General features: G+C 36.3%; 1 protein-coding gene across 2 annotated transcripts in view; it reads right to left on the minus strand.

Moving 5' to 3' along the window:
• Positions 1-17100, minus strand: part of EFL1 (elongation factor like GTPase 1) — a 68726-nt gene that overhangs the window by 36185 nt on the left and 15441 nt on the right. For both annotated transcript variants that reach the window (XM_027715783.2, XM_039390047.1), the window contains exons 13-15: positions 13963-14114; positions 13015-13193; positions 12491-12626 (exon numbers count right to left, since the gene is read on the minus strand). In XM_027715783.2, the coding sequence (XP_027571584.1) occupies positions 12491-12626; positions 13015-13193; positions 13963-14114 (467 nt within the window). The remainder of the gene's footprint in view (positions 1-12490; positions 12627-13014; positions 13194-13962; positions 14115-17100) is intronic.

The following is a 17100-nucleotide window of genomic DNA, read 5'->3' on the forward strand; positions in this document are numbered from 1 at the left end:
ACGTGAAACTAGAAGTTTTATCTAGGCTTGCTATTTTCCAATCATACTGTTTTGACAGTTAAATTACAATAGTTTTATTACCAGATAAGTACAAACAGAGTTGAGACACACACTGCTTGGCTTGCAAACTCTGCACAATACTTCCAGTAAATATCAACTTTTCCACTTATTTACTAAATGGAAAACCACTACAAACAATCTAAACTTTGAGCCTAAACTATGCAGTGCTGCCCCTTTAACACTGTTGTTTAGCAGTGCTCCACAGTTTGACATCAGTTGATACTCCTAAATATAGCTCTGCCTTAACTCCCCCCTACAGTTCACAACCCAGACAAAGCCAGCTTCATGACTCACAGCCTGATACAGGCCAAACAACCCTCACAACACTTTGGCAATTTAATGTGAAACATGAAACAACATCAAAATTTCGGGAAAATATTTAGAAAATAAGTCACTAAAACATAGCCTTTATTAACAGTCTCTTGACTTTGTAACCTCCCCGTTTGTTACAGAGGATTGTGATTCTCTGTGACTCTGTTCGTTGTATTCCTTCAGGGGGAATTGATTCCAAACTGGTCTTCCTCAGACTCCCATGTCCTCACTGCAACCCCTCCCTGCTTTTTCAGAACTCCTCGAAGAAATTTTGATAACAACACACAGTGGAAGCACAGCAGAAACATCCAAAGTAATAAATAAAGGCTTTTGTGGCTGGTTCAAATGTAGAGGTAGAGACATTTCACAGCCACACCGGTATTTACTGCAAGGATCTGTACATTACAGGCACTAGGTCTACTATACAAAAAGACAAACACTTCTTCACATGCAGGTGTGAAAACATGTATCCTGCTCCTCTCCCCCTTACTGGAGGCCTGGCTAAGATTAGGAAGTGCTCCAGCAGGAATTTAGAACACATTCAAATAAATTGCCCTCACAGACTGGTGGTTTATATTGCATAAACAGCGACAGTTACAAGAAGAGCTTTTGCGTTTGGTTTCTAGTTAACTAAAATATTCTGGTATAGTCTTTGACATGAGATAACTAATGTAATCAAAATAAAAAGCAGAGGTAGAATACCTGATGGAAAGACAGAGAGGAAGGTGGAATACAAAGAGAAAACAAGAGGTTAACACTAAGATTTGGGTTGGGGGCTTAGGGGACAAAGGGTCGATTTCAGAGCCGTGTTAACACTCCAAAGACAGCTGAGGGAGGTCCAGCCTAATTTCTACAGTCTGGCTATTACTCTGAGCAGAAGGCAATTAGTGTAGCCATGAAAGTTAAAGAAACATTCCAAGAGGAGCTCTTTTTCATATAAAACAGTAGCTTTTCTCAGGACAAAGTGTCAAAGAAAAAAAAGAAGTTAAACAAGATGTTTTCATGGCAGTGGCTCTACTTAACACTACGCTGCCTCTGAAACCTGCAAATTTCCAAGCTGAGCTAATAACTAGGAACCATGCTGATTGCAGATTTTTGGCTTTCAGACTACTCCGTGAGATTAATTTAATTTAGAGTCAAAACATTTGTAGATTTTCTGCATGAAGAAATGCACATTAAAAACCATAAAGTTTTCACTACACTGACAGTGCTGTGAATCCATGTGAGACCTTCACCCAAAGTTGAAAATAGCGACACATTTTTGTATTGTATGAAAGACAGTGCCCTCTGGCTTCACATAAAATGGGAATAAGAAAACAGTTTAAAGGATAAAACTGGTTCCTATAGCCAGTTCTTGTAAAGAAACATATGGAAAATTACATGACAATTCTCTGACTACCCTAATTTATCAAGGAATCATCATCATAATTCAGATGCTCTGAATATTGAGATAATTTGATATTGAACTTAAAATATAACCCTTATCAGAGAGTTGTGCATATGTCATGAGAACTGAAACTCAGTGAAAAACAAGAAAAGCACTAAATTTGTTCTTTAGAACTGTTTTGTTCATAGGATATTTGCTTAAAGTATAAAGATGGGGAAAAAAAGCCTTATTCAATCAAAGCCATGTAAAGGGGCTTCAATTTTGCAAAACTATAGAAAAGAGATTATACAGAAACAGAGAAGATTAAAAAATAAAGAGAATTATAAAATTTTTACTGCTAAAAACCACATATACAGAGAACAACTTCCTGGTGTACTAGAGCTGAAAAAGGAAAGATTTAAAAGAAAATACTCAGAAGCCAAGAACTATGCAAAAGTAGTGACAAACTAGATTTAACTAACAAAGCCTACACTGCCTAGAAAAACCATGTTTATCCCTCACTCATTCATTGCCTCTGTCAGGGCATGGAGAGGATGACATTTTGAGACAACTAAACTCATTTCTAGATCCAAGTTTCTTCTCCCACCCCAAGTTACACATGGTGTATTTCAGCGCTGATAAACATCAGAACTGAAAATATTTTGTACCATGAATACAATTATTTGTGTTATTTAAGGCTGTGTTGGGAAAAGGACATTGTCCTGTTTGAGACTGCAGAAGGATAAAGAAGCAGCACTCTATACGAGGCCTGGCAAGAGAAGCTACGTTAGGAACGGAGCTGCACACACGTAAAATACATCTCTGTGATACACAAAGCAATGATTATCCAAATGGATAATTTCATGACCTAATGTAATTTTTTACACCCTCTAGTGTCTTTGCAATTCCATACTTGAGTAAAAGTCTAGCCCATGAGGTAGTATTCAAGTTACAGTTTTATGAAGTTATCTGCCCCAAAATATACAGTGACCTGATTCTCTAAAAAATATCAACATTTCACAACTACCTTTTAGTATGTGAATTGACAACCTTTGCAATGGAGCTGCAACTTAATTCATCTGATAGAAACTGAACTTTATCTGACAAAAGCAGCTAAAGGAATAGCCAGCTGATTAAAAGTACAGACATCTTTTCATAGATGTCACTAGTTGAGTCATGTACACCATCACAGTAGCAAGAGAGATGTATTGTCCATAAATAACACTGCAAAACCCAAAATCCTTTTAGAATAGAATTTCCTTCTGCATTGGTAATTGCACACATTCCTAAACAGATTTGATTTATGATGTCTTTTTTATGTCTGAATTGTTATACATGAATTTACATGTAGTAAGGCATATATTTACAAACTCATTTGTGCTTAAAGCAATTATTTTGCACCTATTTCTGAAATGACACTGCATGTTCGCAGTTTGAATTTTAGAAAACCCAAGGTCACATTAAACAAAGGAAATGTTCCTTTAAAACAGGTTTCTGAAAGTTTGAGTTTTACAACAAATACTTCTGCAAAGGGAATTCTCTAGCATGTTCAATTCAGAAGCAAGAAAATAAGCCTAATGCCATTTTGTACAGAGTGATAAAAGGTTCAATTATATAGTCTAAATACAGATCCTTGTTAAATCAAATAATCTATACCTCTGTTGAAAACTGAACCTGAAACGCTAATTCCTCAAATGAAGCCTGGTTGTTGAATCTCAGACATTTACTCCAGTGCCCCGGTGTATCAAGTTCATCCCTGGATTGATGTTTCCCACTTTCCATACAGCATTTCATAGCTGCACTAACAGCAGGTTTTTCTTAGAAATGGAATTCTAATAACTGAGTACAAAACTGAAATCACTTTGGTTAATTTATTATAGAGCCTCATTTAGTAATGGATATCTAAGTCTGTTTACAGATTTTCCACCAAACAAGACAAGTTAGAGGTTTCCCTTAAACCCACATCATGAGAAAGGAGTGGGCACATGGCTATACTACAGACACCTACTAAACAATGCTCACATTCTAGTTTTAAAGAGGGTACTGGTCTTAAAAAAATACAACACACCAAAGACAAAAGAATGCTCCAAGTAATTTTTATAAGCAGACTAAAGAAGGGTATAGCATTCAGGCTCTTCAAACGAAAACATGAGGTAATTTCCTCATATCATCAGAGATGTATCTCAGTATGCTGTACAAAATCCCAAATGCAACATTACAGATGTGAGCTCAGCCAATCATCTCAAAACTTCACCTTAAGATTCTCTTACCATTTTATATCAATGATATTACTACTTTAACTCTTACAGTATTGAAAAAAATAAGAGATTCATTAGCCAAGTAATAAATATTATTATTTCTGTATAACTGTTCTCCCTTTATTTATATATGCACATAGTCACTTTCATAGAGGGAGAGACTAAAAATAATACATTGATGCTTGCTAAAGACAGTAAGTGTGAAATACTGGAGAAAATCCCCATCTTTCCATTTTAAAGAGACTTGCCAAATTATACCCAACCAACCACTCTCATAGAAGATTTGGAGATTCTGGAGATAAGCCAGGTAGTATCTCCAAACTAAACCCACAAACAGGTAGCTGCTGAAAGGCTGAGTAACACCTGCCCAGGGGCAATGACTACAGAAGTCAATTCTCCACTCTGCCACAAGAAAAGGTCTCCTCAAACACTGGCCCTGAATTCTGATCAATGAGTGGTAGTGTAATAATAAGGCATCAAATAAATTTGAAGTCTGAAGGCCAAGAACCACTTCTCTCTAAAGTAAACACTGGGATAATAAACAGAGATGACTGCCTGCACCTCAGACCCTCTTCCCAGCCTATTTCTAGGTGGTTTATATTAAGGAGCTGCAGAGCATGTGCCTGCTGCTGTGCTGTGAGTTCCTTCAAGCAGCAATGGTATGAAATTGTCTTGATTCTTGTTAGTCCCACCGCTGCCCACAGGCACATAAGTAGCAGCAACGAACACCAACAAGTCTGGGCAGTTTTCCTTCTGGTACTATTTGGAAAACCTCAGGCATCAGCAAGTAGCTGTCTGCATACAAACCCCACGGAATCAGGAGTGCTTGCCTCATATTTGCAAGATTATTTAGAAATCTAATTTCCATTTACATGAAAGCTCAGTTTTTACAGATTATAATAACTAAAAGTTACTTTAAAACTGACACAGAATGTTTCATTGCATTCTCTCCTTTCCTCAAAAACTTAATCATTTGAGGTTTTTGACATTATAATCCAACAGGGGTCAAGAGCAAACTTACATTTATAGGTAAATGAATGTATTAAGACTTGGGCTTTAACAGTCTTATATAGTTCAATTTTTCATATATGATTAAAAAACCCCTTGTATTCCAGTGGCAAAACTAAACACATTTTTAAGACCTTGTAATCAACTCCTGAAAATTAGAGCAGAGAACATTCCAGAAGCACTACAGAATTTAGAAGTGGTTTTCTCCAGAAAGAATTACTACACTTCTGATTTCCTTTTATAGTCTTAATAAGCTACAGTCAGAAAAACAGAAAAAAACCCAAGCTACTCAAAATGCAATTTAAATTCTCCAATTAAAAAAACAACAAAAAACCTCCAAACAAAAAAGGCTTTATAAGGAAACTATTAAACATTCAAAGTATCCTTCCCCCCCAAAAATTAGCTGAGTTAATAAAGACACATCAGTGCTGTAACTCTGACCTAAGACATATTTTTTTCTCTCCAGTGATATGTCAATAATGATTTGAAAACAAGGTCGTGAATCACTTATTTCTTTTGCAATAAAGTTTGTCAAGTCAAATCCCCTGAAATAAACCACATGAAATGGTAAGGCAAACACGGCAAAGAAACACATGAGGTGATCATCAAAACATGTTTCTAATTTCAGTTGATACTATTTCATTAGCTGTACACCATGTTACATTATGTTGCCCACTAAGCAACACAAATTACTCAGCCTGCTCGTTAGAAGCACACACAGCAAAGAGCAGGAACTGCCAAGGGACTAAATCCACTATGGCAAATACAGAGTTAAAGAAAATGGTTTCAGTTTCCAGCACTGAAAGAGGCCAAACAACAGATTAACTATTATGTCTTTTGCTTAAAGAAACAACTTGAACATATTTAATTTTTTCAACAATTTAACTACAAAACATTAATTGGGCAGGAAATTAATATAGATACAATGATGTCAGGTAAATGCAACAGCCCACAGAGAGAAAATGTCATTCAACAATAAAATCCAATCAATTATATACCTCTTCCTCAACAGTGCTGGATTACTAAAAACTAGCTAAAAAGGCATGGCTATTTTACTGGCGTTATAAGATGGCAGTTGGAGATAAAAATTGTAAGTATTCCAAAAGTGAAGACAAAGGTCTGAGTTTTCTTTGTTTCATTCACTATTTTCAGCCCGTTTCAGTAACATCCTGGGGGAAGACTGCCCTCCTGCGTTCACCCGCCATAGCGCGGGAGGAGACAGGCCGTGCAGCTGGAATCACTTCAAGCTGGCTATTTTATTTATTTTATCTTTTTTTTTTTTTTTTAAATAATCACATTAGTGATTCAGAGAGTGAAATTAGCCCACCAAATGTTTGCACGGGAATACAAGGCTGGTGAGCAGCAGGCCTGCCCCTGGTGCTCTCACAGAAGGTGGTAATGCTCGCTGGTTGGCACCAGGCCTAGAAAGCCATTCTGGGCCTTTAAAATGGCATCGCTGCTCACAGCTGCTCTTTGTTCTTAACAGAGGCTGCTTATTAAAAGCTCCTAAATTGCTCGATGAAGTCCTGAAGGAATAAAATGCTTGTCAGACACCTTGTAATGAGGTTAGCTATACTCCTTCACACCAGCTCTTCACGCAGCTCTATGGAAATCTGTCTTCAGAGAGGTACCAAAAAATCCAGAAGTATGAATCCATAATCACCCACACTTCCTGTGTCGTACTGCTCCCATGTCAAGAACCTATAAGTTGCATATAGGGTTGTATATGTACTTGTTTATAACAAGTTGTTATAAATAACTGAAAGAACACCTGAAAACAAGCACTTTAGAAATGGAAAAACCAAGGTACACAGCAGTCTGCCGTGTAGGAAGTCAGACAGTGAGTTGGCAACAGGAGTGACTTCTGGATTCCTGCTTTTAACAGTGTAATTTGGTAAGTTAAAAAAACCCAAATGCTCTTAATTTGGTAGAACACTTGATACTCACATAGCTAACTGCATTTGAAAACATTTAGGAAATCATCTAGCCTCCTATGAGCATTACACTAAAGCACTACAAAACTAGTGGTAAGGAAAAAGCTTTGCTTTTAACAGTATTCCACAAAACACAAAAAAGCACTTCAATAGTCAAATAGGAAGCCGTAAGAAAAATCTAGTTTTGTACACTAGCAAACATAAGTCTATTGCTATGGTACTTGTGAATAAAAAGCAGTATACAAAGCAACAATTTTAAGATGCATGTCATTCTGAACTCATGGGTGTGCACATGCATGACTCTGTCCACAACATGCCTTGAGATAAATTTTATTCCAATTAACAAAAATGTACCACTGAATGATCCTTCAGTTTCTTCAAAGGAAAAACATGACTCAACCAACTTAGAAAAACATCCCACAACGCTATTCACTTATACAAGCACCTAAACCAGTATTTTCAAAAACACACGCCTTGGTTTTTACATCAGTATTTGCTTAAATTGCTTAGAAATAAGAAACAGTACCCACTATGGGAATCCTAAGCCTTTCATCTGTGCATATTATCACCAAAAAAACTACTACCTTTTCTTCCCCTTTTTAAAATACATTTTTACACTACCTTTAACAACTGTTTTCATTACTCAAACCCCCCTTTATTGAACAGAACAAAAAAGGCATTTTGCCTTCGATTATAGGACAGCACCAAATAAAATAACAAAAAGGGACAGAGAAAAGAAAGGAAGATATTCTGTGCATCTGGAGAGCATGCACTTGTTCAATCTTTACTTATGAGCCCAGATTACATTTTCCTCACATATTGTCTTATGATTTTTCCTTTGTTACTTTGGGGATCACCCACTTAGATCTTTTTATAGCCTTTAACCACAAAAATTTCACAATTGTTACAAACTGATGCTTTTCCTGTAATTGTATTTTTCCTTTGACTGGTTCAAGTAAATGAACAAATTTATTTATATATATATGAAAGGAGAGAGATTCTTGCATGGGAATAAGCAAATCAACCATCCCCACTTTCTCTTGAATTCCCCATAACACAGACCTACTATACCTTCAAAACTGCCTCTGTGTGAGAGATAGTCTTAATTTAAACTAAAAAATCTGAACATAGAAACATAATGGAAATAATTTAAAACTTGAATGTAATAATCTCCTTGGTGGAACTTTCAAAACTGTTTCAATTGAAGTTATTGTTTTCCCTTCAGTTAAAGAAGTAACATTTTTTCATTCATGGACAGACACAATAAATGCTGCTTTCCCACAACTTTCATTAACAAAAAAAATATTAAATATTAAATATAAATGTTAGTGTTAATTTTTCTATTTGTGTAGCTGCATTATTAGTCTCCACTGCTTGTTAAATAATGCTTAACACTGCTTGGTAAACAGAAGAATTTACACAAGTCATCCAAATAAAATAAATTAATATGTTGTGACTGGACCATTTATTGTTTTCCTTTATAAGATAAACTAAGCATTAGTAAGAGGAGCTATGATAATTAAACTGGAGACCAATGGATTTGATGCTACAGCCAGGGTTCACCTGTCAAATACACCTCTGGAGAAGATGCTGGTATGGCAGCTCCAGTGCCACAGACATCCCTGTAGCACAAGGGGACTGTCCCAGCAAGAACTGAAGCTTCTCTAATACTCAATAAACTAAAGAAGCTAAACATGCCTGGATAGCCAGATGATTGTCTATACAAAGCTCCTTTCTCTATTATATTTTTGCCATAGGAAAGAGAGACAAGCCTTTAATGAGTGGGGCAGTTTCAGTAGCTTTCTATTTGCATAGACTTGATTATGCAAACACAGGTCTGTTAATTACAGTGTCACAAAGAACACGCAACAATATATCAGTCAAGCAGTTTTTGGGATTTAATATTTAAGAACCTTTTCTCTCCTTATAGTCACAGAAGGACAATACTGTCAAAACAGCACACAGATTTGTGTCCAAGGTCTAGGATAAAGGACCTTCTTTCCAATGAGTATTCAGGCAGCTTTCAAAAGGGGAGCACAAACTATGCCCCCGATGTCTTGGTACCAAAAATCAATTGATTTTGAGATAGGGATTTAGATGGCATACCTACCTGTCACATTAAATGTCTGCAAGTACAGAGCACTTCTATATTTGGAATGTAAGCATGATTTTGGTATACCTAGTTAAAATTTGCTGTTTCTGTTAAGGCAACAAGGCCTCAGCCCAAGTGAAGGCATTACAGAAGCTGACAGGGCCCTTAGCACAGAGTGACACAAAGGCAGCCAGCACTGCAACCAGGACAAGCAGGAGGACCATTTGCAAGACCAGGCTCTCACTCCCAGAGCTCTCAGAGCTCATGGCCACAGGGAGGTTCAAATTCAGCAGTTGCACACCTTGGAAAGGCCTGTGACACGACAGAGGAAACATAAGCTGGTCCTGAAACAGTGCATCGAGACACATGATTTAGTTCGGATCAGCACTTCAACATTTTTCCAAATTAAACCTCAAGACACATCCACGGCCCATTCCAGTGACTATCATGTTTTCATTCAGCAGTTTCAACTCAATACAAGTGGCATTTGGAATCTGAGGGCACATACCTAATCTCATACAATGGTATCTGCTGCTTCACTAACTAGATTCGCCTCTTGCAAGGTCTCTGCTCTCTCAAAAGTTTACAAAACGACCATAACAGTGCCAGTTAATAAGTATAATATCCTGTCTGCTGGCACAGGACCTTGAACAGAAGTGCAGGGGAAAAAAAAAGGTGAAAAATGAGAGAGTACTTTCTCCTCAGACAGTACTTCGTTCACATAGTCCTTCTTAGTTCTTAGAAAAATCAATAGTCCTTCTAAATTACAAATTCTACAAACCAAGCAAACCAAGTGGTTTTTGTCTGACACAAGAATTTTACTCCTTTCAAAGAATATTCTGACAAATAACTTTTAAAAGAAGTTTTATTACAAAGACTTAATTATCTTTGGTCCTCAAGAACTTTTCCATTTGCTTTAAATCATATTTCACCTCCTACTCAAGGCTTACAAAAAATGCACAGTAGTCACAAGATTGTAAAGAAAAATTCTGAAGTACAAACAGCTTTGTGGAAGGAGGCACTATTTTGTATTTGCCATACTACTTGAAAATGACACACTGCTTAAAGCTTCTCGACAAATACTTTTGACGAAACAGTTGTGCTGCAAACTTGCAATACAAATTAACTAATGCAAAGCAATTTGTCTCTCCTTACTTCCAGGAACTCAGAATAATACCAGAAAACAACTTCCCAAAGCTTTCCAAAATGGTTACATGTTAGACAGGAACACAGCGACACTTTTCAGCTGCGTATTTTTGAATTCTGTTTGTGTCACAGCTTTGCAGTTCAAACACAATTTGTTTCATTACCTTTACCTCTTAAAATATTTTGCAATCTCATATTTTTATCAATTAAAAGGAGAGTAGTGTTTTAAGGAAATACTAATTGAACAGAAGGAACAAGGAATGACATCTTTCCATCTTCAGTAAAACAACCTCTGTATCAAGCCATGTGTTTGATCATTAAACCTTTGCATAAGCCAGTATAAAGGATAAAAAGGCTGCTCACTAGGACCAAGCAGATTCCTCCTTGTAAGAAATAACCTAAAAATAATAGCAAAAAAAAACCCCAAACCCTGAAGAAAAAAAAAACCTGAAAGAAACCTTATACCACAAGTCTTAAAGCAGAAATAGGCAGTCATGACTAACTGTGTATTCCTTATGGCAATAATTTAATTATACAGAGTAAAACCACAGAGCTTTCAGCAAAGTTTCCTTAATTTTCTAGATAATCCACAAGCAATTTCCTTATACGGTTGGAGAGAAATCACTGCTGTATGCTTTAAAGCTGGAAGATAAATGGCCTTTGAAACAGAAATCATTGTTACTAACTGGACTAATAAAAGTCTTGCATCACCATTGTTACATATTCCTTTCATATAAATGTCTTGCATTTTCTCCTGAGTGTGATAAATCATCATCAAATCAGTAAAGGTGTTTATTGAATTTATGTAAATTAACAATGCAGCTTTACAGGGAAATGGGAGAAACAAAGGAAAGGTATTTAGGATTTTTAGTTTTAAAAAAAATCTTAAGCAATCAGACTTAAAAAAATCCAACATATATACTTGAACTTGCATGTTTCAGGTAAAAATGAAGACCTGTTTTGTGTGATCACTTTACAGTGATCTGATGAAAAAATATGAAATACCAAACACAGTCTGGCTAAGAGCTCTGACTGAATTCTGATCTTAAAATTCTAATGAATTCTTCTAAATATGACTCCTATCACTCAAGTAATTATTCTTATGGAAAAGTTAGATCCCACTGAAGAGCAACCTTCAGCACTAAAGACTACTCACAACTTTTTGGCGGAATCAGGTGGGTACAAAACAGTTTCTTGAAATTTGATCCAACTCTTCACACTAAAGACATAATAAAATTCTCACAATATATTTTTCTCTGCAGGAGGCAGGTCCAGGAGTATTTATTGTTTTGTAAACATGAAACCATGTCCTTTCACTTGCAGAGTGTTTTGGGGTGGGATTCTTTTCTTAATAATTTCTTGAAGTAAAGAGACCATATACTTAATACATTTGATACTGCAAATGGCCAACTACAATCAGACAACAGTAAGGTGTAATTCAAAATTTTAAAATACCAAGCTTCCAAATAAAACTATGTTCTGAATGCTGGGCCCATGATACAAGTGACCAGTATGGTTATCTGCCTAAATTAACAGAATCCAATCCTGACAGAGTAGACCTATTTTTCATTTACTATATGTTTGCCATAAATTTCTAAAAATCATACAACAGACACAAAAATAATCGTATATTTTGCTGTAGTTAAAAAATTTTCATTCACACAATGAAAAACAAAAAAAGAACCAAATTTTTAAAGTTTACACTTTCTAAATTCTAAAGAGTAGTTTCGATATTAAAAAAGATAAATGAAGGACAAAACCAGCAAAGAATGCTATTCATACTCTACAGCAAAGCAGCTCAGAATCTGGCACAAAAGAGCATAACTCAATGATTATGATGACATCACTAGAACCTTGTTCATGGAGAAAGTGAAAAATTTGCCACAGTCGTTAAGGAAGAAATTTTTAGCACCATAGTCCAAGCAGGCCCATAAAGAAAACTTACAATCAGCAACATCATTCGAAAAGTCACATTACAGAATTTCCACTATTAGGAAACCAGAAATAATCCTTGAGATTTAGAAAATATGAGAAATTACTACTGCCTTCGGCAATTCCTGGCAGCAATGCTTACCTGGCAACAATCCAATCTTAAGATGACACACTAATGTAATCCCTAATTTTCTCCTATTCAAAGTTCACAGAAATCCCCATTTAATTAAAGTGCCATCCTTTTTTTGCACGCACCACATCCCTAAAAATATTCATAAGATATAGGTTTTCTTATTTATTAATCACATCTAACCAACTGCAGTGTATATTGGCTGACACAAGGCTTCAAGCTCTAGGAAATTAAATACAAGTCACATCTCACCCAGAACATTTCCTGCTGGTACTTCTTCAAGGTCTTCAAGTTCTCTTCCCATAAGTAAGTAGAGATTCTCCAGTGTACAGCAAGTCATATGAGGTACTACTGGCAGATCTCTGGTAGGAGAACACTGGGCTGACAGCTACACAGAGTAGAACAACCAGAGATCAGATATTTGTCACTTACTACTTACAAAAGCTTCTTCCACAAAACCTCCTTGCATTCCAAAGCTAAAAAAGCACATTCTAAAGAATTTTCATTTCAAAAGTTAAATATTAAAAATCAACATATACCTCCAAAAATCCAGTTCGTGGTAAATGAGCAAATGTCACAAAGAAGATTAAAAAATAATGCTTTCTTTGGAGAATTTTAGGTGTGTATTACCCCATCCCAGTTTTCATTATCTCTGATAAAACAAATGTTTTGAATTAAATTCAAAAGCAATGAACTTCTTTGATAACAATCTCAAAACATTTAACACTATTTTTTTCAATACTATTATGCATCTTCAGTTCACTGCCACCTCTTACCTTATGCAAGGACTCAGCAGGATCATATTTTGGTCCTAAAACAAAGATTTTTTGCCCTCTTTTTGCCACACCACTGAACACTCTGGCAAATGCAATGAAAGATTCCTTGTTTTCTGTTTCCTCTTTCACTGCCTTCGAGGTCATGCTGTCTCCTTGACCAGTGAGCTGTTGCTCTTCACCTAACCAAAGTTAGAAAAAATATATTAAATATAAAACCAGTTTCTGCTTCATCATCTGAAGAGAAAAAAATCAGCTACATATTATATTATCACATCTGGCAAATCATAGAATTGTTTAGGTTAAAACAGACCTTTAAGATCATGAAATCCAACCCTTAACCCAGCTCTGCCCAGTCCACCACTAAACCATGCCCCTAAAGTGCCACATCTTTTAAATATCCCCATGGATGGTGTCTCAACCACTTCCCTGGGCATCCTGTTCAAATGTTTTACACCACTTTTGGTCAAGAAATTTTTCCTCTAAACCTCCCCTGGCACAATTTGAGGCCATTTCCTCTTGTCCTATTCCTAACATTCCCTGTTACTTGGGAAAAAAGACCAACCCCCACCACTGTAACTCATAATCCAGTCCTGTAGCTCATACACTGCTGTTGTACCAATTTATTATTAGGCTGTTCGTTTGGGGCTCAGAATTATTTAACTTTCAGCAGAGCATCTCCTTCAAGCATCATCTCTCTTCACTGACTCAAAGTACGAAGACCAAGTACATTTTTAGGCTATAGGAACATGTACCCATGGCACTATTATACCATTTATGAACTATCAGCTTTCCTACAAATCCTTCCTCACTCTTTGTTCAGCTCCACGTAGTTAACTCTGGAGTGGCATGTGGATGATTCACAGTGTGGATGTACACAGCCCCTTGGCAACACCAAGACACTACTATTAAACACCCTCCAGGAAAAATAGGTAGCAGGGCACCACCCACCTTTTGTATCACCAGTGTTCCCAGCTACTTCAGATGAATTTTCACTTGGGGGCTCTTCTGGCAGCTCCTTCCCTTGACTTGCTGCCAGTTTCTCTGCGTGCCTTCGTTTCGCAAGTTCACGCCGATGAGCAATTTCTTCTTGAGTTAATGGCCTACATTGTATTTTAAAACATCAGTATTTGGAAAAGTAATTTATTCTAAAACAAATAACAATAATGAGAATACTATATTTGGCAAAAGTAAAAACTCACACAGAATGCCTCTTGCCCCCATGACAGTATAGATTTTAAGTCAGCTAAAATTAGCAAAACTCTTCCTCTGCCATATTTAGAAAAAGGCCACTATGTTATTTTGCTAAAATAAATCAAGTTTCCTGCACCATGTGAATTCTCACTTTTTCAGACAAAAATCCAAGACAATTTTCAAAACTGTTTTTTACACCATGTCCTGCTGTATGTTACCCTGAACTAGAATGACTGCTCACACTACAAATACAGCATACTAATCTCAGTTTATCTATATCAAGGTAGTTAGAAAAAAACCCAGACTTTTCTTCCTAAGAGATCAAATACTGCCATTTTTAATTACTTGTGGTATCCATTATTTTCAGGCAACCTTTACAGCAAGTGCTCAAATGCAGGAAAAAGTCTGTTTGCTAAACCTACAGTGATGTGTCCTGCATTTGCTCACATGACGGAGGTAAGAACAACAGTTCTTCGTGTTTAGATGGTTTAGGATTTTCCTATTAGTAGTTTTAGCTTGTTTAGTAGCCTTGGACAAGTCACTTCCCCTCTTTAATTTCCACACTTACAAAACCAGGTCAAGATTTCCTGAATAGCAATGGTAGTAATGAATGATAAGAGGAAGAAAACCACAGGAAGCTGTTTACAGAATAGCCACGTAAATATGATCTCCAGCAAAAAAAGCACAAAAACACTGACTCACTTTGCCATATCAACTATTACACACTCCTAAATAGGGAAACAACCCATTATTGACAGGTCCAAGTTTTTATGTGTCATCAGTAGAAGTAGTTACAGGACACTTACTCTGCTCTTAAGTGGATTAATTAGGGGCAGGAAGCCTTGAATAGATTATGTGACTGAGACCAACTAACTGCCAGTAAGATTTTTTTTAATATTACAATCTGGATGCTTTACTGCATATAACACATTCTGCAAGAGATTTCATTTAAAAAATGAAACCCTTCATTTTATCAAAATTTCTCTTAGAACTTGGGGAAATCACTGAACAGTTATCAGGCTTATCTTGAATCCAAATGTCCAATTCAAAAGAATAAGAAAATTATACATACGTTAAAAATCTCTCTAAAAATTACCTAAGAGAGGTCGCCAAAATAAAATGTAAGAACTTGAAGCACAGACTATTAGAACTCAACCTGATTCTGAGTTGTGACATCATATGTCATAGAAAAGGAGAAAGCAAGACAAAATCACCACTTCAAACTTCTTAGCAACTTGGGGGTTTTTCTTTTTTCTTTTTTTTTTTTATTGTTTCTTAAGTAATCATTGTGACAGAATTAAGAATATGTAACTCTGAAATTGCAGATACTGTGATATTACTGTTTGGCCTGTTTACTTTATTGCAAAAGAGAGCAAGGCTTAACAATACAAAATGCAAAGCAGATGGTGGACATGAAAACTTTTTCATTATTTTTTTTTCCTGAAGGCAGCTGTTCAAAGTTATTTAAGGGTTTGGAATGTCAGAAAAATTCCCAGAGGAGAGAGATTGATAGGGAAAGTACAGATGAGACAGCCAAGGGTGTCATAAACGCAGTCTATATATGATGGCATAGTATACACATGAGGACATACATATGCATTCCAACACATTTGATTGTCCAAAAATACTTTTCATTTGTGTAAATAATACTGAGAGCAAAAAAAAGAAGTTTGCATTTTCCCCTTTACATGGTATTCTTAAAAATATCAGTATATTTAGGTATCAGATAGCCCTAACCACAAATATTAAAGGTACCTTAAAATTTAGAATGCACTGGTTTAAGTTGCAGTACATATAATCACAGTTAATTATATTCTCAATTTGATGAAAAAGCAGATTGAGTGTAGGTGGGACTTTAGCTAGTAGGTACAACCTAAACTTCCATCCTGGTTTCTGTCAGCATCAATTTCTATAAAATTAGTCACTCCCAGTAGTATCATTAGAAACTAAAAAAAGATAATGTTGTCAAATAAATCCTTATATAGAGTTGTAACACACTCAGGCAGAACACAGAACAAGATTAATGCACATAAGGCACTGGATCTGCAACAAAACCAGTTTTAAATTATACCCTGATTTATTCAATTTCTCCAGTTGACAAAACCAATCAGAGACAAAATCAATTTTCAACAAATGCTGCCCAAACCAAAAGAAAGACTGTCTCTTCTTTTTCTTCCCTTCCCCTTTTTCACTCCACAAGAAAGGATCTATAGCCTCCTAACACTGGCAGGAAAAAAAGGGACCATGCAGTCCCGCAAAAAACAGCAAATGAAAATTCAGGAGCAGAAAGAGAAAGAAGAGATTCTCTGCCTCCAGACATGGGAAGCTGGCACATGTAATGGAGCTGACATAGATGGGTGACCACATATTACTAACTCATCTTAACCTCAAACACATGGTACAGAAAAGCTATGGAAATAATAATGTGGGAAAGAGTATAATATACATACTACCAGCATTCAGTAGATTGTTGATCAAATCCATCAGTTTTCAGGTAATGTAAGCAAGCTACTGCCAGCTACTTCTGTGATTCCCACATTCCCCCAGGATAAAGCATTTAGTTCAAACTGAATGACAACTAAACTTCATGCAATCAATCCTCTGAACATGATAGCTTTTCTACTCCTTCACATTATCAAAGAGAGACTTCAATCCAAAACAGTTCAAAAATTCAGAGTGAATCATCAAAACAAACCCCCCCAAAGGTAAATTTGCCTCTGATTATTAAAGTGTTATGTTTTTTAACCTTCAGACCATTTTAAAAAGGAACCACCACAGTCAGAACACCAACTGATTTCCAAAGGATTAATAGTGCTGCCAACAAGTGTCTGTGATGCATCTCCCGTGCCATGGACAATGTTTCTGAAGTGCTGAGAATACTCTCTCTCCACACAG

The sequence above is a fragment of the Pipra filicauda genome, unplaced genomic scaffold, assembly GCF_003945595.2.
Source record: "Pipra filicauda isolate LSUMZ 115617 unplaced genomic scaffold, ASM394559v2 scaffold7_size6619720_pilon, whole genome shotgun sequence".
Classification (NCBI taxonomy): Eukaryota; Metazoa; Chordata; class Aves; order Passeriformes; family Pipridae; genus Pipra; species Pipra filicauda.